The sequence below is a fragment of the Oryzias latipes genome, chromosome 8 (assembly GCF_053564925.1).
Source record: "Oryzias latipes strain Hd-rR chromosome 8, Olatipes_Hd-rR_3.1".
NCBI lineage: Eukaryota > Metazoa > Chordata > Actinopteri > Beloniformes > Adrianichthyidae > Oryzias > Oryzias latipes.
The window spans coordinates 17,942,821-17,964,912 of record NC_136244.1 but is presented as its reverse complement, the minus strand read 5'-3'; the positions used below and the strand labels follow the sequence as shown (position 1 = coordinate 17,964,912).

Below are 22,092 nucleotides of genomic sequence, written 5' to 3'. Positions count from 1 at the left end.
TTGAACACTTCAAAATAAGATCAAGTTTTTGTTAGTAGCATTTGTCATGGTATGACTTGGACAAGACAGCAGATATTGTCATTCAGAGTCTCCGAAAGCGATATCTTCTGGTCTTAAACACAATTTTACAGCTCAAGTCTAACAAATCATGACATTTTTATTTTGGAATTTGTTCATCACCCTCAGATGACCTTCAGAGCTCAATCATCAGTCGGTTCTTTCTTTTGTTACAAACTCTCAATATCTCTGCAGCACTTTTCCAGTAGGTTCCTCTCTGCCTGGTTGGTACACTGCAAAACTGGCTCCATTATAAAAATAAGTTAAAACTTCTTCAAAAGTAAATAGGCAAAAAAAAAAAAAAAAATGCCAACGAGGTAAGAAAAGTATAAAAAATATTTATTCAATTCAAAAACTTTTCTAAAGAGATTATTTTTCTTAAAAAAAGTGTATTTTTACTTTCTTAAGATTTATTTTTTGCTGTGTGAAATGTTACCAAAGGTGTTGATCCTTCAATGTGTATTTTAGCTGTGAAAAATCATTCATTATTGGTGTACGATGCATGGTGGGAACATCTTCACCCTCAAACAGTCAAATGTTTTTGGTGGCAAGATATTTTTAGAAAGATGATTTAAACAAAACGGCCATAAAACAAAATCTGAAAGGATTTATTTGACCAAAAATGAAGTAAATATCTAATATTTTTATATTGTAACGTGAAGCTTGAATTGGAAGTTTTCAATTCTCTTGGATAAGACATTTGGAGGTAGTTTTAGCCTAAAAACAAAACAAATATCTGATATTTGGCCATGTTTGGTGACAGAGATAACAGGTTGTTTATTTGAGTCTTAGAAGTTCTGATGTTTTTAGTTTACTTTATTTTATTCCACTCAATATTGGCTCTCCCAATCCTTATTTGTATGCAGCCCCAGCAGCTGAAAACACTCCAGCAGCTTACTTTTGAGAGGAAAATAATACCTTTATACATCTGCAACCCTCCCAGAGTGCTGGAACCATTTCTCTACCCCACATGCATTTGAATGTCTCTGTATAATTTTCTCTGTTTTCCATGCAAGCAAGCCTCTTCCAGAGGAAGGGAAGTGTTAAGTCAGTGCAGCCAGCAGCTGGGCACAGGCCAGGGAGGTGAGGGGGGTAAGGGTGGTGCTGTGACTCATGTTAGCCCAGTTGAGTGTGTGTTTAACAGGACTGGTTTTGTGGGCGAGCCTGGGGATTCTGGTTCTTGTTGCAAGCGTCTTAATCTTAATCAACAGGGGAGTCAGCCTGTAAACCCAGCGATCCTTACATGATCCTGCGTGACTCACCTCAATTGTCTCCTATCGCGTTCAACCCTCAGACGTCTAGTTATTTCCATTTATGACTGGGGAGAGACGGGTGCTTAAGGCGGCCGCTCAGTGACGGTGTGTGTCTGCATCACGCTGTCATCTTCACCAGCTGGCCGTGTCTGAGAAGGGGTGGGGTGGGGTGCTGTGGGTCAAGCCTCTTAGCATGTGGACGGATGAGGTCTGACCTGGCTGGCCCTAAGTGAACAAACAGATTAATAGGGGTTGAAGATAAAGAAGAATGAGGTTGTGTGCACTCCAACACTTTTATCCTGTAAAGTAAATCAAGTTAGAAAGGCAGAAACCAAGTGTTTGAACACACCCTGCAGGATTGTGAAACCCACTGGTGTGTACTCAGTCTTTGTCACGGGAAATGTTGTGTTTTCTGGTGCACACGGTGCAAGCTTTCGGCTCACCTCAACAGGTAAAGGAGAAGATGGGTGTGGTTCGCCGCTACTTGCCCCTGGGAGAGCGCTTGTTTTTCACTGAAACTCCACTCCCTGACTTTTTTTAAACGGCTAAATCAAGTGTGATTTTTCTGCTGTTATCAGACCATTTATCACTGATACGGCACCAGGAGAAACTCCCTCTGAAATGCAGTCTGCTTTATAGGAATCCTATTATATAATGGCTTTTCTCTGAATTGATATACTATTGTGGCATTCACTACACACACAGGAGTGATACTTTGATGATTTGGAACCCTCGGTTGTGCCACAATCTTATATAGAAGATCTGAACAGGTGGTCTCTTAGCAACAACGTGACATTATTCATATGTGTTTCTGTCATATTACTGTGCTAAAAGACTTGCAGATGGTGATGGGTTCAGAAAAGCTAAAGGGAGGAAAAACGATGGCAAGGAGCAATCATGTGATCGTTTGCAAATATGCATGTTTTTATTTCAGAGTAAACAGTCTTTGTTTGTGGGATATTTACCGTTGATCCTGCTGTCTCCTTGCACGAACTTGTTTGTAGAAGCTTTATTAACTTTCTTTTGTTCTTGGAGTATCACATCAGACGTCACTTGTCTGTCAATAGGCAATTTGAAGGAGTGTTAAGTGACTTGAGCTGCTGAACATCTGCCTCCAGAAAATAACGTTTCAACAAGTTTGTGCCTGCTGGCACCTGGGGCCTTGAAATGATCGCATTATGCTTTGCAGGAGATATCGTAATATTCATTGCTTGTGGAAGAACGGATTTGTTCTGTGTGATGCAGAGAGGAGGACTATTGCTCCACACACCCACCTTCTCTGAACGTCTGGGGGCGGATGGTTTAGAGACATTCTCTCTTTCCTTTCATTCGGCATCGCTTTTTATTTTTTATTTTCCTTTTTTCCAAGGGCATAGACTGGCAATGCTGAGTGCTAAATTCAAGGGAACTGTGTGCTGACTGCAATGAAGTGTCATTTTTAAAGCTGCTTCGGTGTGAAATGACTCAAAAACAAGCGTGAGCCTTTTTTTCATCAAAAATGAACTTTTAACCCCTTTTTATCAGGGTGGAAGAGAGAAGAAAGTGTGTTTGTGTGTGTGTGTCTGTTAGTGTGTATGGGGGGGGGGGGGGGGTTTCATACGCATAGACAATCCATGTCCTTGTTCAAGTGCCTAATTACTGTGGAGGGTGACACTGTAATTATACCCCGCCTGGGAAAGACACTGAGACTGTAAATTGTCGTAAGTGCTGTGGCAGCGGACAATGGCCTTACATTTGAGGGTCATGGACAACATTGAGCACGCCTGAGGCTTCTCTTGCTGTATCGGTCTGACACGGATGCAGATACTTTTGAGTGCCATCGGCCACACTCCACCCACCGAGCCAGCTAAGCAAGCAACTGTAGAGCAGCCAGGCTATTTTTCAAAAAAAAAGAAAAAGACCCACTTCTACTCGAAACTCCAATGCATTCCAATCCAATTTTTGCCAAAGCCTAATTTATTTGCATCTGCTGTGTTGCAGACGCTTGCTGGTACGCTGATGAAAGAACAGACAAGGGAACAGAGGCGCTGTGATTTCACTAAGAAGGACTTAGCTGGAAAGATTGGCCCTTGAATGCCTAATCAGCAGATCCAAATCCTCTTTGAGTTTATGTTGGTTAGGCATTGGGAACAAAAATCTTCCCCAGTTTAAAGAAACAAAACAAAAGCATGGAACCTCACATGAGCATTACTGCAATCCTCAAAACTAAAATGTAAAAATGTGCTTTAAGTTGCTGAAACTTGCATGGAAAGAAACTAAACTAAAGCCACCAAAGACGTCTGTGTCCTGGTTGCTATGGTTACGAGTGTGTACCGGTATTAGGTTTAGGAGCTCGGGCGATGCTGTATGCTGCATGCCCACTGATGACAGCAGAGCAATTGTACTATAAGTTGTGGCTCTCTTGGGGGCAAATAATTTGTTGTCCAGAGGCAACAGCAGGTGGAAGAGGTGGCCCGAGAGATGGCTGCTTCAGAGGAAATGAGGAATTAGTGCTGCAGCTTCAGAACCCTTTGAGGCAATAATGAGGTCAAACAACGATTTGAAGCTTTCTCTGTCAGTGTGCATCTTCTTGTTTCAAGCAGTTACTCTAATTTGAATCAGTCTGCTATTAGAAGAAGCTGTCAGGTTTTTCTTATTACACAGAAATTTGATGCCAGAGTTCAGTCAAGGGGTTTTAAATGCATTCCATCACTTTAAAAAACAGAAGGGGCTTGCATGACATTGCAAAAACAAGTAAAAAACTGCTGGCTACTTAAAGAAAAAAAAAACATACTGTGGAAATAAGTGGTGCACTTGCTCTCCTGTCTAAAGCAAGAACGATGTGCATTATTGCTAACTGGACAGTTTTAACTTGGCAACTAAAGAAAGAAATGTGACGGGGCTTCAGGAAGGTGTTTTTTTCTCTCTGCTCATTCAGAAAGTTGATGAAAAGAAATGTTTTTTTTTTTGTAGATATAGGAATTCTACCGGTTCTGTTCATAGTTTTTATGGACAGAATTTCTAGGCGCAGCCAGGGGCCGGAGGGGATCTGGTTTGGGGACCACAGGATTTCCTCTATGCTTTTTGCAGATGATGTTGTCCTGTTGGCTTCATCAAGCCAGGACCTCCAGCGTGCATTGGGGCGGTTTGCGGCAGAGTGTGAAGCGGCTGGGATGAGGGTCAGCACAGCTAAATCTAAGGCCATGGTTCTTGACTGAAGAAAGGTAGTTTGCCATCTCTCGGTGGGTGGAGTGTCCCTGCCCCAGGTGGAGGAGTTTAAATATCTGGGGTTCTTGTTCACGAGTGAGGGAAGACCGGAGCGTAAGATTGACAAGCAGATCGGAGCGGCGTCCGTAGTTATGCGGTCGCTGTATCGGTCCGTTGTGGTGAAGGGAGAGCTGAGCCGAAAAGCAAAGCTCTCAATTTACCAGTCGATCTTTGTTCCAATACTCACTTATGGTCATGAGCTATGGGTCATGACCGAAAGAACGAGATCCCGAATACAAGTGGCTGAAATGAGCTCCCTTAGAGATAGGGTGAGAAGCTCGGTCACCCGCGGAGAGCTCCGAGTAGAACCGCTTCTCCTCCACATCGAAAGGAGCCAGTTGAGGTGGCTCGGGCATCTAGTCCGGATGCCTCCTGGACGCCTCCCTGGGGAGGTGTTCCGGGAATGTCCCACTGGGCGGAGGCCCCGGGGAAGACCCAGGACACGCTGGAGAGACTACGTCTCTCGGCTGGCCTGGGAAAAAAATTATTCACATCAAAAGTCATTCATAAACACAGGTATGCTCTCCGTCCTGCCGCAAAAGCCACTTTCAGCGAAACTTCCGTGTCTCCATGACGCACATTCGATCAAGAAAGTGAAAATAAAAACATGAATGATCAATTTATTATTGTCTCAATGAAAATAAGAAAAAATATCATAAAATTTAGGATGCCCAAGCTTGCTGCTTTGCCATACCATAGTGATTCCCGGACATAGCTCCGCCGCGGACCGCTTGCTTGTTATGCCGGCATTCGGGCACCTGACTGGCCGTATACCGGCCACCCAGCTGCGGTATGGGATATTGTAGTTTAGGGTCGAATAGGAATAATAATAATATTCAGAACTATTCTTTTCTTAACATACTCTTTAGCAGTCACTTTACATCCGAAGGCTAGTCGGCTACATGCTACGTAGCATATCATAGCATCTTAGCACGTAGCATGTCCTATTGTCTCTGAGAACATCACAGTTACAGGGCCACAGTGATTGGTCGAGATGCATTATGGGATATGTGTGATGCATGATGGGATACGTGACATTTAGCCTTCGGATGTTAAGGGACTGCTAACGAGTATGTTAATAAAAGAAAAGTCCTGAATATTATTTTTATTTTATTTTTCCCCTCTTGAACGAATGTGTGTCACAGAGACACGGAAGTAGCGGCAGAAATCGGCTTTTGCGGCAGGGGCGGAGAACATATCCATGTTTATGAATGACTTATGAAGTGAATAATTATTTCGGTCGCACAAATTAATTTTTTCAAGGGAACGAAATAGTATTTCTTGGGAACAAGATATTGATTTGTGGGAACGAGATATTAATTTGTGGGAATATAAAGGTATAAAGGTATATAAAGGTATAAACGAGATTTTATTTTTTCCATGTCAGGACACGAGCTCTGTAGAATTCTCAGAAAACCTGATTGTGTTTTTGCTTGAGCATTAGTAAGCCTTCAGGTATGCAAAAGTGCAAACAGTTTCTGAACTGCCTCTCAGGGTGGACCAGCACATCAGTGAAAGAAGAATGTGCTTGTTTGCCTATCGATGTGGTCGGGAGCACTCTAAGTTTGCTCAACTGGTCTGTCAGTTGTTGCAGTGAGAATGGAAAAAAATGGTCTCCACATGTAAGTGAAGCGTGTTAGCACACAAGAAATAAAATCGAGAACCTTAAAATAGACTACCTAAATAACAAATTTATGACCATCTGTTTGGTTGATGTGTAAACTAAAAAAAACTGCCTATATTTGAATGTGATAGTGAAAAAAATTGCATTTTGGCAAAACCTGATGTGTTTTGGAAGTAAACCTTTTTGGATGATGCTGCTGTTTTTTTTCTTTTTTTCTTTTTTAATATAGCAACCAGTGTCTGTCATTTTCTGTCTGCAAGAGGAAACTATTTGTAATCAGGTGAAACAAGCTTTTATTCCAACGAACCTAAGAGGAGGAAGTTCCTTGCTATATTCTACATAGATCAATCATGTTTTGTTTTTAGAATGATAGTCCTAAAACTTCCCATCTGATGTGGATCTTTTCCATTGTACTATATTTCCTAAAAACAGAAGCTCAACTCTGTGATTTATTACAAGAAGGCAGTTGCTAACATGCTTCCTGCTGGAGTGATGCTCCATATAAAAGCATTGCAACACAGATGCAGAGTAGACATTTTTTAATTTACTGATCATTATAACAAGCAGGCGTTAAACTAGATGTGGCTGAAACACTACTTTGAAACAAAGCGTCCCACAGTCGTCTCTGTGTGGGTTTTAGGTCAGTTAACAGTGTGGGCTTGACTTCTTTGACTGCAAATGTTTGGCTCCCTTTGGTTTATCTAGTTTGTTAAAGTTTAAACATGACTGATAGAAAAAAAAAAGAACAGTTTTTTTTTTTAGGGTCTGTTTTTTTCCGTACTTTTTATATGTTGAATTTAGGTGCTGCAAGTTCAAACATGTGACCATGACTTTTTACCTTTACCACACACTCCGATTTGTGTAGGTATTCAGTGTGCTTCAATGCAGCACAGCTCCAAATATCAGTAGTATCATATGTCATGCAGCTCTGTGTTTATATTTGAGAAATAAATTCCTTTCATTCTTGAGATTTTTGACTGCCCAACAGCAATCTGGTTAAAATGCTTGCGTCATGATAAGGCATTGTTGAGTGGAATGCCTTTTCTCTTCTCTCCTCGCCAGTTTATAGCTGTCCCTGCAGAGATCAGGTGCAATCCAGGCAGGTTTGCAGAGTTTCATGCAAACCAGTCAAGCAGAGAATTTAAAACTCTATTATTACATGCGTTTCATAAAGCTGCCCTTCAGTTGCATTGATTTCAGTGAATTTTTTGACATCTTTACTAATATTTCAGTTGTTACAAGACAAAAAAGAAGCATGTTTGCTTGTACTGGTACTTCCTTTTGCGTCTTTGTTCTTAGATTACATACTTGGTTTTTAACTTCTGGCACAGGCAGGGCTTTGTTTATTGCTGTGAGCTCAGTCACTAAGGAGACGCAACATTACATTCTAGAAAATGTCGGTGAAATGCCAACATCCTGACATGTCTGGTCTTGATCCAGATCCATAGAATGGGGTCATCTGGAAGGGTAAGGCATTAGCTTAATTCTTTTCCCTTTACAGCAAAAAGACGGTTTAGGTTTCAGTGATCCTCTGGCGGATTGAGACACTCAAAACTTGCTTTACAAATGCACAACAAAAACCGACCACATTCCTTTCTGATTAAATCATTTACTTTGGTTTGCTCCACACGATCTGTCCTCACTAATACGGTTATTGGGAGCGTCTTGTGGATCTGATCTTGTGTTTTCAGGTCTGTGGTGTTGTGTAGAAGAGGGGATGAGGGGGAACAGAAGAATAAAGTGGATGAGAAACTGCATGCGATTCTTCTGGTTTCTAATCATCTGGCGTTACTTTGAAATTGCCCTCTTTGCAGATCATCATTATGTCGGTGAGCAGAGGTGGAAATGAGGGTAGCAGGGGAGTTCAGATGGGTGGATGTCCCACAGTTTGAAGGCTTTGGTCTAATCTATCTGGGGTGCACAAAAAAGATTTTGTCTGCAACTTCCACAACGAGGGGAATTGAAGTTGAGCGTAATAATATGTTGCTCCCTTTGATGGCATTTTTTCTTTTTAGTGTAGATGTTTGGTTTATGCATATTTCACCTAAGCTAAAATTTCCGGCATGATCTAGAGTTTGTGGTTTGACATGCACCCTTTAATTAACAGTCTCCATTTTAGGCTTCACAATGAATTGAGTCAGTCCTTGAGTTTCAACTTTTCATTTTCACAAGTGATTACTTTTCAGCTTTAACTCTCATTTTTTCTTTGCAGAATTCTTAAACTGAAAAATACTGAAATAAGTGGATTAAAGTAGAGTGGACGAACTGCAGATTATTTCATAACTTCCATTTCTCTCTCCTCGCCATGTCGAACAACCTAAGATTCTCCTGGCCCCTTTTCCCAATTAGCTTCCAGAATTAGAGTGAAAATGTAGTACAAGAGAAATGGGATGACATTTTTAGCAACAATGACAAGGGATGAAGACAGAGGCTGGATGCTCTGCTGCACAGTGTTGGATGCACTGTAAAAATTCCGCCATATGCATCTATGTGTTTTAACATTTGCCTGATGGTCGCCTTTCATCAGTGTATTTACTCAGCAGGGGGTCAGAGTTTGTGTTTGTTGTGCGGCTGGCCAGCAACCTTTGGCCTCTTTGGTGAGAATGTGTGCTCTAATGATGCCGCCTCTTTTTAACATGAACTCTTCTATTATCAAAGTTAGTGTACGAGTGCACAAATTTGCATGAATTCGCATCAGCTTGTGATCCATGCACTTAGGTGGACTTTTACCAAATAATGAGACACTTTTTTGGACAGAGATAGACCATTAATGAACATCCCCCCCGTGTCTCAGCTCTCGGGAAAGCTTTCACACAAACGCTTTGAATAATTCTGTTGCTTTTTCCTTAACTCTCTCCTTTTAGCACAAGACATTCAGACAGCTGTGTGTTGAACAACCGAAGCTCTTTAAAGACCCGCTCCTATGAAAATTGTATTTTTGATGTTTTGAACATGTTCTTGTGGCATCTTTTTTTCTCATGATGGACAGCGTGTATAAAGAAAATTCAGCTTAAAATTGCATTTCTGAGTATTTCTCTATTCAAATCATTGTGAATCAGGAGCAGACAAAAAATGCAGTTTGAAAAAGAACGTATTTGTGTTGTAAAAAATATGCTGGGGTCCCTGCTCTGCTCCATTCCGATGCCTCCACTTGTAGATGACTAGATCCACGTACGTCTTCGTTTTCCTCGTCGGAGCTGGCTTCTGGCTCAAAGAAGTTGAAGTGAAAAAGTTCATTTAAGACGATGAATTATTGTGCTGTTTTATGTGTCTGTATAGGAGTATATATTCTTTCTTGAAAGTTTGTTACTCTACTTTATAAGCTTTTAGCTTCTGAGTAATGCTGAGCCACTGCAGTGTGGACTTGCTGCGAGTCCTTCTTACATGGCATCTTGACCCAGTTAGCATAGTGAGGGGAAAACCCAGCAAGCAACTTAAGACTTTAGCCAGGTGAGGCAAATGCCAAACTACAAAAGTGCAAAAGTTTTAATGAACCAATAAACACATTTTTGCATCAAAAACGTTGCAGCCACATTAAAACGGGACTCATTAAAATTAATTTGCAAACTAGGAAAGAAGAAAATTCCCAGCTCCAGACAAACTTAATACATTTTTGTATTTTTGCTACACTGAGACCTTGAGTTTTTTTCCAGTGATTTATTTTTAATTAAGGGAACAATTTGCAGCATTTTTTTGACCTTTTTATATTTGTGTTGATAATTAAAGAACATCCAAATCACTGTGAACGACAATTAAACTGTTTATTTGTCCAACGTTTGCGACGATGACGAAAATGTACAGCCATTGTGACAGACCCTCTAAAAATGTGCATTTATCATTTTAGCATTATTGATCACAAAGGGGTGGAGCCTATCCTGACTTTTGCTGTGAAAGATGTGGTGAATGATGTGATGTGTCTAATGAGAATGTTAGAGGAAGGTTGGGTGAAGCGTTCAATGAATAACATTCAGACTCCACACAGAAAATGAGTATTAGTATGCTGTCACTTAAATATTCATCAGTAAAAACAGGTGCTCTGTGAATGTTTTTATGCCAAAAAAAGATTGTCTGTCAATATTCTCATAATTGCATTATTCCTGTTCTGTCATGTTAATCATCATTGGTAATTGGATTGATCACTCCAATACATGAGGAAGCAGGATTTCTGTTGGGAAGTTTTGCCGTGTGACTTTGTGTCAATCTGACTCATTGCTGTTCCGTTGGTGGGTTATGATGTACTCAAGCTGCGTGACCTCTAGGAGTGCAGCAAGCACACACCTCCCATCGAACTCTTGGCTCTCATTAAAAAGAAGACCAGAAGAGCCATAGTAGGGGAGAATTCCAAGGTACTGAAGTCTGACTGAGGCATAAGGATGTGCTGGTGGGCTTGTTTCAGGTTGTTGCAGTGTAAATTCAGTTGAGTAGGAGATTGTTATATGCTCTGCAGCATTGATGGTCTTTGTGTTGGGACTGCTGCTGCGACTGCTGCTGCAGCAGTGTTGTGGTGGCTTTTCTGTCCCTGGGTTATTCCTGGCTATCTGACTGGGGACCAGCTAATTGGAAGAAGCCCTGGAGGAGGACTGGAGAAGGAAGGAGAGAAGCAGCGGAAACTTTTGTGACATTATGCAGTCTTTGCTGTGAGACTGACTTGGCTTACTACGGTAGTTTTTTGTTCACCTGCAGTAACTTGTACACTGTGTTTCTTTATAAGTTCTGGTTTTTGGCTTTATTACCATTTACCCTAAATTCGCAAAGACGTCATTGTAAAAAAAACAAACGGGATAACTGTTGAAATCACTCCAGACTGTATTTGTTTTAAGCAAATTGAAGCTCATAATGCATGTGAAGTAGATTTTTTTTTAACATGTCACACATTTTTGAAAGCATCCCACATGTTGTTGTTTCCAGCTTGCAGTCAGCAGATGACGTGTCTGTGAAAAAAAAAAAAAAAATGAAGAAATATAGATCTGAAAAATCTCCATAAAGACACTGTCTTGTTTTTTCTTTCAGACTATTATGGAGCAGTTTAACCCTTGCTTACGGAACTTCGTCGCAATGGGGAAAAGCTATGAGAAGGCCCTTGCTAGTAAGCCCTTTTGTCATTATTCTTTTTTTTTTCATTTTATTCTTCTTTTCTGTCTCTGGTTTACAGCAGACTCTCACACAAGCACTCTCATCTTCTTCACATACATCTTTATTTTTGTCTGGCTCAGGAAGGACCTGATTTATCTTAGTAAAAAGTGGTTATCGGCTTGTTTGCCATCTCTGCCAGAGGTGTGCTGTAATAGATGTGCTCAAAGAGGTAGAAAGGAAATTGGCTGCACAGCCGCATTAGGGATACTTCCCTCCCAGCAGTGAAATCAACAAGGAAAAGGAAGTTCAAACCATAGATTTTCCTGTGTCCCAAAATGTGCAGCAACACATTTGACATTTTCACAATAAAGATAAAAAAAATCTTTACTATGCTGTCAAAGAAACATTCCCTCAAAACCTCCCCAACAGTTACACACACTTCCCCAAAGATGCCTTTAGTTTTTCCTGAGATGCACAGCAGCAAGTCCTGCCCTCGGTGCTGGGATAGACTGGTTCACTGAGCCATTAAAGACCCACTCTGCAGGATTGGCTCAACCAAACCGATTTAGCTACACTAGCATGTGGATAGGAGGACCCACTTTCATCCATATGGTGCAATCATTAAAAGTGCTCATCACCAGCAGAGCCAAAAGGGCTGCATTTGTAGTCATCCTAGATCGGAATTAGTTGCATCCTTCCATTCAAACATTCAGTCACTGATTCCGACACTGATTTATAGTTTAAAGGTGCACACGAGTTTAACCTTGTGGAGTAGCAAGTACAGCTGTCAACTTTTTAGTCATCAGCTTGACTTTTTTTTTTTGTAATGTCTTGATTACGGAGTGTGCAGCTTTTAGAAAAGCTTTTAGAAAAGCTGCACACCCCTACCTCTTGACTGTTTAATCTGGGATCTGGTAATCCCCTCCGTCTGTCTCTGTGAACCCCTTTAACCACAAGTCATTAAGCAGAAACATCCCCATAGATGCAACTTATCCAGTCAGCCATTTTTCAAGCGCACACTTACTGTCTCAGATGCTATGGCAGCTGCATCAGCAAGAACACAGTGTCTGTTGCTTGGAGACCCGCCTTGGCTCCCACCATTCTCTTCACACGGCTCTCTGCCACGCATGTGCAAACACGCATGAACTGACACGCTCTTGTGCATGCTTTTTCATATCAAGAAAGGCACAAGATCTGTTGTGAAGAGATGGTAGAAAATCTAGCCTGGTCAAAGCAACATTAATGTCAGTGAGGGGGGGCTTTGGCTCAGTGGGTTGAACAGTTAGGGGCAGCACCTTGGTTCATTTCTAAGAGGTTCAACTTCTGGCTCTGACAGTTGCTATGTAATGTTTATAGATAAAGACTCCTTAAACAATAGCAAATTGTGGACATTCTGCAATATTATGTTTTTTTTAAAGACTTATTTCAATTTATCTGAAAAATCTCCAAATAATAAATGAACCTTATTTTCAAGTGTAATTTTCAAAATAAAATGTTGCTGCTTTTTGCCTTGATGTCTAGTTCACTGTATGTAATCTGATTAAAAGGAAATCCTTGGAGACGAAACGTGAATCTATATAAAATTGGTTTTTAAAATCCAAACAGACTCATCACAAAAATGGACACTGACCATGCTTGCCACCTGCTGTTTGCTTCCAACTTTTTGGGTGTTTCCCTATCAGGAGGAAAAGGGAAACATGCTGTCCACTGCAGCTGATTCTGCTATAATTGTGGCTAACATTAGCCTATTTCCCCCCCTGCCTGGAAGACTTTCCATCGAACAATGGCTTCATGTGTCTGTTTGAATTTGCCTGCCCGAGCCAGGATATTCTTGTAAATGTGTCTCACACTTGGCAGCTGTCTGCAGACACAGAATCCCGTCTGTCACCTGGACTGCTGCTGAATTCACCTCCAAAAGCAGCAGCCAGGAATCGACAGAGATGACCTGATGGATAGAGGACTGTTTGACAGTCATGATGAAAAACTGGTTTAAGTCGACATGCCAGCAATTTTAATTAAAAAATTACAGCTGGATCTTGATCAGAGAAATGACCGTTAGAGAAAAATCTTGCTCGCGCTTTCTGCAATTGCGTGTAGATGCATGCCTGCACACAGACATGCACGAACATACACCACTTGTGACCTTTGACTTCCTGCTTTAGCAGTTGGAGTTCCACTCCATGATTTTCAAAAATAGTGCTATGACGAATTTCTCTCATCTTCAGCATAAAGAACAAATCTTCCTTTGAAATAAAACCGTTTCCATCTTGCTGAGCACCCCTTAGGTTTAAAAAAGTTTAATGACTTATTAACTAGTAATAACCTCTTAATCATTATATAATTTACTATGTTTTTCAGCTGGGATTTTGGAATATTTTAGAAGAAGAATAAATTAAAAGGAAGAAAGGATAACAGCCATTTAAAAGCCTAAAAAAGTGCTCCTTTATCTCCCTCATAAGATTGTTCTGCTTATATGGAGCTAACTTAATTAAAATGTTCAATAAAAAATGTATTTCAATTGGGTTTATGCAAGTGTGTGGTTACAAAAGATAATTCTCTTTTTGATATAAACAGTTGGATCAGATAACCCATAATGTTTCATCTATCATATTACTCTTTCTCTACAAAGAAAAACCCACATGTGCTTTTTTTTCCCTGTAAGGTTTAAATTTTTAGTAGCTATATGTTCATCACAAGCATGAAGGATGTCTACAGAGTTGTATGTCTAATTCGTTGTTAAAAATCAAACTTTTAAAATGACATAATGAACTCTGTAATTTTTAAGACAGAACTTTTTCACTCTTTGTCGAGCACAAATCATCTGTCAAATTTCTGATGTGCAATCAAGCATCCAGGATGCCATCAAGATAATTTATGCATCAGCGCTGCCTCATTTTCTGATGATGAGGAGCATTGATTGACTACTTCAGATACGCTGTAGTAAAAGATTAGAGGATGGAAATCTTCTACTTGCTGGAAAACTTAATCAAAAACTGTTTCCCAGATTTGTATGGCAATCTTAACAAAGTCCCTTTGCTTGTGTTTGGTTTCAGATGTGACATTTGCTGCAAAAGGCTACTTTGATGCACTGGTTAGGATGGGAGAACTGGCCAGCGAGAGCCAAGGAGCCAAAGATTTGGGTAAGTAATTGACAAAAATATTTTTCTTGGTATCTAATCTATTTTTCTCTCTCTGGATTACCGGTAGTCTTGTTTGCATCATCATTTTGCAAGACATGTATGTATAAGATATTCTTATACTTGGAGAAAAATACATAATAATGCAGTGGTATAGTTTTCTTAAATCGACAGCATCACGTTTTTCTTTGTGAAATGTCTTTTTGTAGAAAAAAACAAGTTTGAAACATTGACCGTAGAAGAAACTGGACTGAGTGACCCCCTCCACCCTCCAAACAGGAATTACCGCTGGCTCCAAGAAGCTAAAATCCCAAAGACTTTGAGAAATAAAGAGCTATTACTCAGTCATTATGTTCATCAGAATAATCATTTTTTGCTCAGCCCCCCGCTCTTTTTTTTTTTCCTTAAACATTTTCTTGCTAATCCAGTTTTTTTTTCTCTTTTTTTGTAGTGCAAGTTACTCAAGTTATAAACTGACTCAATAAAAGTGTTTGGTGCCTGCTAGCCCCCACATCCAGCAGTCAAAACGTTTGATTGACAGAATCTCTCTAGCCTGCTTCTAGTTGTAGGGATGTAGAATTCCTATAAGCGCACTAGTGATTGGAGAGAGTGGTTGCCATAGAAACTCTAACCGATTCGGACCAGTCACTGCTTGCTGACGATGTCTTCGGGTCCATATTGCAAAACAGTCCCCCTGTTTCCACCGATTGAGATGTAGACATAGGAGGCTTTTCTGAAATACTTTCTTCTGGTGTTGCTTTGTGAACCTCCCTCTGGCCTCCTTTTCTTCTTTGGGTTAAAAAAGAGCCATCTCTCATAAATTCTTAAAAAATAAACCAAACTTTTTTTGCCTCTTTTTTTTTATAGTAGTGTTAGAGAACTTTAAAGCCATAGCAATAGTAATAAACTGGTTCATTGTAAAATGCTTTGGAAAAAACTAATGAGTGAGAACAAATGGCTTTTATTTTGATGAAACAATAAATGTCCATGCATTCTTATTCTGGGACTGAAACAGAGTTGGAAAAAAAAGCTGAAATTGTGATTGTGTAGGCCTGAAGAGGCTTTTAAGGTAACCGAGATGAGGAAAGAGTTGTGGATAGCAGTTTTTCAGTTTGTTAAAGCATTTTACATGCAAATGTGCTGAGGATCGGAAGCTAAAAAAAATCTACCTTATCACAGTTGTATCCTTTCTTGCTCATGTGACAGTCATGTCAATTAGGTGAATTTAGACGTCTAATCACAAACACTGCATCTGAAGATGCGATGATTGAGTGGTTTGGTAACTAGAGTCATGGTGTCTCCGTTTGTTTGCTACAACCCCGTTTTAAAAAGTGAATTATTTAGGAGCTGTCGTAAAAAATTTCCCCTTGCACCAGTATCTCTTTTAACAACACAATCTCCATATAAATAGCTGTTGATTTGAAAGGTCCTGTGTGGATTTAGAGGAAATAAGACCTGCTATTAATTTTCTGTAGCCCAGAAAATAGGGCTGACATGTGCTGGATGCTTTATTCATTGTTCTTTTATCTGTGAGAATCTTCATTGATTTCAACATTTGCTGTTGTACTATTGTATTATTGAACCTTAGTTGCAGATATTATGGAACATAAGTGCCTAGGGTTTAGTAAACAGGCTAAAAAATGTGCTCATATCTCAGTTGATGATGGTTTATATCAGTGTGGAAAGTTTTTCTTTCCCATGATTTCAAAAAAAAAAAAAGATAAACATACAAGTGGATTAAAAGAAGACTCAAACACAGAGAGGCCACAAGGCTAAAACAGTCCTACTTTGCCTGAAGGAAGATGAATGGAGTAGACATTTCAATGACCCACTCTTTGGGTTCATCAACTATTTTTCCCCCCCAAAAAAATCCTTATCAGCTTCTTTCAACAAAGACGTTTTTTTTTCTTGAATGGATTTTACATGCATTGCTGCTCAAAAGCAAATGTTTTGCTCGTGCAATGTATTATTTTGAACAAAATATTTTTTTTTAATTCTCTTATTCACAAAAAAGGAATACTAGTCAAATATAGCTGTTTAGGTACTTCTATTTATTGTGTTTTGTGCTCCAAACAGAAATTTTACTTCTCTTCAAGGAATATTCAATTGTGTTTAGTGAATGTGTCAACAGGTGAGAAGGATAAAAACATGAACCTAAATATTACCAGCTTTGGAACTGCAGTTTCAGTCCGAATGTTTCGTTTCAGCCTGTATGGCCAGCGTTTCAGTGCTTTTCCCAAGAGGAGCATTAGTTTAAAAAAAATTCCACTCACCTGTTTGCATGTTTTTTTAAGTTCTCACCCAGAGGTCAGTTGGAATATCCTGGCCTCCAGTCAAATCACTGCCCAGAATTTCCTGTTTGGGTGACAACAAAGCACAGAGCAAACATGACTAAGGAACAACAGGAAATAAAAGAATAATGACTTTTTCAAAATAAATGTCGACAACGCTGCTTTATTTATTCAGTTTAACAAGGAAAAAGATCAAATAAGCTCTAAATGTGTGAGCAAATGAAGAAATCCCCTTTTAAGAGGTTCGATCATTAATTCCCTGTCAGATACTGAGACTCAGCCTCTCAGTAATTGTTCACAGTTTCACTTAAAGGTGCATGTAGTAGTTGGAGTTGTTGTTGCACTTCTTTAAAGCCTGTTAATTCTTCAGAGGCTCTGAAAGAGATGGGTTGCAAACGGCCCCGCCTACACATCTGAGTCTCCAGCTGCTCTCCATCTCATTCCCCCCCCCCCTCTCGATTTCCCTTTATTTATTTATTTTTCTTTTTACTAGTCTTTGACACACATTGGTTAAAGCAATGGCTGAAAGGGCCTTGTAATAAAGTGTTTCTGTCACACATCAACTTGCATCATGCCAAATCTTGCATCCTAACTCATTCTTTCGCAACAAACTGTGCTCCCTTATTTTATGTTGTAACCATGCATGCACTGGATGCATTTTAGATGGTTGCATGCATGGACTGTGCTTTAGCCTTGTGGCATCTCTGTGTTTGAGTCTTCTTTTAATCCACTTGTATGTGTATCTTTGCCTTAAGAGATGGAGACAGTCTTTCTCCCGCCAGCCCCGCTACTCCCACACACTTCCTCCCACGTATCCTCCTCTGGTTGGGCTAATCATCGCTTGTCACTTTGCCACCCACACACATAAATGCACATAGATGCTAACGCTTATACACACCTGCTCTCTCCCTGGTTTTTCACTCTTTGCCTTCCCTTTTACTGAATCTGCCAACCTCCTTTTTTTTTTCATCTCCTTCATGTAGAAGGAGTCAGCACTTACTCCTTTGGTGACAGTTGTGTCTTTCCAAGCTTTCCTAAGAGAAATTGGAATTCTCATCCTAACCAGCTACCATCTATTCTGATTCAAAGGGTAGATTCAAACAATTAACAACCCCAGCAGCGGCAAAGCTGGTTTAAATGCTAAACTATAGAAATCAGGGGTCTTCAACCTGAGGTTCCAGAGCTATATGTGGCTATTTTACCTCTCCATTTTGGATCTCTGGTTAAAGAAAAGGAAAAGACTACAAGACAAATCAAGCCAAACACAACAGTCAGATAGGTCAAACTTTATTTACCTCATTCACAAACAGTTGAAGCACATCACTCCTGAGGCACCTGACTATGCCATGATGCTCCAACAACCCATCTAGAGGTGCGACTGTAATTTATCAAAGTCATACTAAAACACTTTGACAGATATTTGAGTGGTATATACCATATAAAACCATTTAAGGTCAATAAAGATGACCATAATTCACGCTAGTTTATAAAGCAGATTTTCTAGTTTTGAAAAAAAAAAAAGATCAAGGATTTTTAGTGTGCTCTATGATCTGAAAAATATGGTAAGGGTCACTTAAGTAGCTTTGATTTCATTTTAGATTTACAAATTTGCGACTTACACCAACAATGGTATAATAAACTGTAGTTTTTGTTTTTAAACAACTTCCGACATTTTTTTATTTTGAAAAGAAATCATCTAAACCTCTGTCAAAATTCTATTTAATTCAATGTTATTCGTATAGCCCAAATTCACAACAGTCGTCTCAATGGGCTTCGTACAAAAGCACAAAAGTTATGAACTTTTATAATGAAGGCTATTTTCTATGTATGTTTTAATGTATGCCAAAAAAACTTGTTTAATTTAATAATTGTAGCGCAAAGCAGTGTTTTGTTTTTCGAAAGGGTGATGTAACGCTTGTGGCTCCTACTGGGTTGTGGTCAGTTGGACATCAATCCAAATGGCTCTGTAAATGTTGCAGGTTGCAGACCCCTGGTTTAAACAGTTAAAAAGGGTAACAGTTGGGAAATTCTTTTTTTCATAAATGCAATTTTTTTTAACATTAAGTGGATTTATGAATACATTTGCAATGGCTTTAGCTGTTATTGTTGTTTAGCTTTTGTAGTTGGTACAATGTGCACAGTGTAGCTCATACTAATAAATCAAACTCAGGTACACACTCTGTTGTAACCTTTAAATTGTCAAAAAATGATTGATACATTTATATATAATGCCCCACACTCTCTAAAATTCTGCCAGCTAAAGTGAAAGCAATTGTAAGGTCTGTTTCATGTAATAAAATAAAAAAAAAAGATTAGAAATGTTTGGCCTATATCTTTTTTTGTCTTGGCTTAAATCCACCTGGTCATAGTGAACAGTAGCACTGATTCTCCACTGCCTTATCAAAGTAATTAGGAGTTTCTTTAGAACTCTGTAAGCTTTCCTGCTTGCGGCTCAGTCATCGACAGGTAGAATCTAAACAAAGTCTCCCAGGGGTCATGGTACTCCAGACCTTTCCTATGCAGAGCGCTAATTGGAGTCAAACAGCTTCTGAAATGCCTGCTGGAATGCAAATTAAAGCTGAGTCAGGTCAACTTCTGCACATAGCAAAGCCAAACAATCAACTGTATGGAAAGTTTTGTTCATTTCAAAAAGAATATAGGGATGCTTTTTATAGAAAATATTTAAAATTCTGTCTGGCTTTAGCAGTAGTTGATTATTAGACAGCCCACCACTGCTCTAAGATCTAGTAAAGTTGCTTCCTTTAAGACATTTTTCACTTTTGGATGCTTCATCACTCAATCAAATGTTAATCTATTTGAATGGTCCATTTGTATTTTATCTTATATTGGCAGTATTCCCTCCCTTCTAAGCAATAACATTGGCTCCTCCTGGACCACTTGGCCAATTAGTCTGCTCTGAGCATGTTGGACAAGATGTGCTTGCAGTTTTGTCTTCTCCGCCAGAGGAAATCAAATTTTCCTTCCTCTTTTTTAACAACTGGTGGAACTTTGCTAATCAACATGTTTTAATAACACATGTTTGATTCAGCAAAAAAACACGCCTTTTGGGAAATAAAATGCATTAGCAATATTAAAACACAGTGAGGCAAGAATCGCCTCCAGAACTTGTGTTGCATTATTTCCATTCTTTTGGGGCTTAATGGATTTTGGCCCTGAGCTTTACACTTCCTGTCAAAAATGGATGCTGCTTATAATGTTAAATGACAAGTCATCTGTTTGTAGCAAAAGGTTGGCACCTGCAGATGGTGTTAACCCTGGAATGATGTGTTTGAATGAGCACAGACACGCACACACACTCGGGCAGGAGTTCAGTTTTTCGTCTCTGTCAGTCTTTCTCCAATGTGGCCCACCTCCCTTCTCCTCCAGCACCTGTCCCTGTTTAAATGAGAGCAGAGGAACTCTTTTCTTAGCTCGGTGCCACCATCCCTGGGGTCCCTGCCTTCTACTGCTCTATTTCTGAAACATGCAAGGCATGATGGGAAGCCAATGCCCTTCATTTAATTAATTTGCAAAGAAAAGAAATATAAAATTTCTATTTTACGTCAACTACACAAAACGTTCCACGTATGTTGGGGATGGGGTGTAGCACAAGTTTGACATGAGAAATAAAATGAGGTGAATTCAAAGTGATAGAATATCAGGGAATTACAGAGGTGAATAAACATGAGATGCCTTAGCCCATAGACCACAACAATGTGCTGTAATGCTGTTGCTAGGCAGCAAATCTATCACTTACTGACGACCATGTTTGGCTCTAGGCTTCAACACCCTTCATTTATTTGATGAAACCTTTTTTCGTATTTTTTTTTCAATGAATTTATCCGTTTTACTCTTTTCTGGTTGGTAACTTCTTAAGCAGTGTTTACAGTTGGGGTGTGAAGCGCCTTCTTAAAGGTATGTTTAGCCTTGTAGTGTTCACACTGGACAAGCAGGCATGCAGGGACATCTTCTTTTTTTTCTTTATTAGCGCATGTTTGCCACCCACAGTTAAGAGGCTTGCCATAAAATGTCAAAGTGGGGCAAATCTCGTGAATCTTGCTCCAGATGTTTTCCCTTTATAACTCTGTTCCGATATATGAAAGATTTGGTGTCATAAAATTTCAGCATGGCGCAAACTGCAATTATTCATTTCTCCTCAATGATCAACCTTTAAACTATTTGCACTTTGCACTAATTTAAAGAGACATCAACCATTGTTTCTAACAAATCCCAGTCCCTGACTGGTCAAAGTTTGACCTGGTTTAACTTTCAATACACGTTCAATGGCCGTGAGTTTTTACGTAGAACCCGACAACGGTCGGTTTTGAACGCAGAAGCCCGAAACGCGCATATACATGGTTTTCATTAATAGTAGTCGCTTGAACACGCACGGCCGAGGGCTGTGTGAGAGTTGCTTTATATGGAGTTTTACCTGTGTGTGCAGAGTAAAATGTAAAAGTTTAAACAAAAAAGGTATCCACCAGACGACTGGGGTTAATAATTGGCATCAAAAACCAAATTTGAACCACACCTGCGTCAGTTTACAACATTTATGTCTGTGCTTAAATCTCCAAGTTTTTATTTACTGATAGGTCTTTGTGTCCAGTTTTCTAATATTACAATAATTTTTCCAATGCAAAGTACTGTGTATTCAGAACAGGTATTGCATCTTTTCATTACCGTTCACATAATTTCTTTGCATATCATATTTGCTGTTTGGTCGTTCTTTTATGTTGTTCAGTCTAAAATTGAAACTCACACTATATATTTTATTTTGCTTAAAACAAATTACTTAGGATTTAATTTGCTTTGCTCCAATTTGGTTAGAACACGCTGGATATTTTCTTCTGCTGCCTTAGAATTAATGTCAAGATTACTGGTAAACTGCATTCTGACCTACTTCTGTGTGGCAACTGCACAGTTCTCCTTTTAAACCTTTCATGATGGCCTACATGTATGGCACCATTGCTGGAAAAACTTGTGCGAAAAGATGCGATGGCCCGAGCTTCCAATTTTAGCAGCGTTTCATAAATAGTAGATTTCTTCTGTGATGATGGAGGAAAGAGTTTAAACAGAATTTGATAGTTTGCTAAACTTGTAAAATGGTGTGTGAGGGAATTTGAGCAGGAATCGTCAACTTTAGGTTGGATTAAATAATAAAAAATGAAGATTATTATGTTCCACACAGTATCTAAACAGACTTGGGGCTGAGTCACAGCTGTTACCTGTGTCTTGCATATTATCCCGCTGCTCCATTATGCTAGCCCACTTGTTTGTTTCTCCTGTGACTTGGCAGTGAGGCAGGGAGGCAGGGAGGCATTAACATCCTGTTGAGGCTGAGCTCGTGCACACCACTGAGCATCAAAATCCCCAGGTGGACCAGTCTTCTCCTCAGGGAAGTGTGCACGCTG

At 39.6% G+C, this 22,092-nt stretch overlaps 1 protein-coding gene and 1 long non-coding RNA gene across 10 annotated transcripts in view; one reads left to right on the top strand and one right to left on the bottom strand.

Moving 5' to 3' along the window:
- Window positions 1-22,092, top strand: part of baiap2a (BAR/IMD domain containing adaptor protein 2a) — a 48,272-nt gene that overhangs the window by 1,549 nt on the left and 24,631 nt on the right. For 8 of the 9 annotated variants that reach the window (XM_023957521.2, XM_023957523.2, XM_078950925.1 and 5 more), the window contains exons 2-3: window positions 11,191-11,266; window positions 14,307-14,393. In XM_023957521.2, coding sequence (XP_023813289.1) covers window positions 11,191-11,266; window positions 14,307-14,393 — 163 coding nt within the window. The remainder of the gene's footprint in view (window positions 1-11,190; window positions 11,267-14,306; window positions 14,394-22,092) is intronic. The other variant, XM_078950927.1, reaches the window with a different exon arrangement.
- LOC144994158 (uncharacterized) lies at window positions 1,436-22,044 on the bottom strand. Its single transcript, XR_013657584.1, has 3 exons — window positions 21,907-22,044; window positions 16,664-16,745; window positions 1,436-1,535 (listed from the first exon to the last, which is right to left on the bottom strand). It is a non-coding gene; the product is annotated as an uncharacterized LOC144994158 (long non-coding RNA).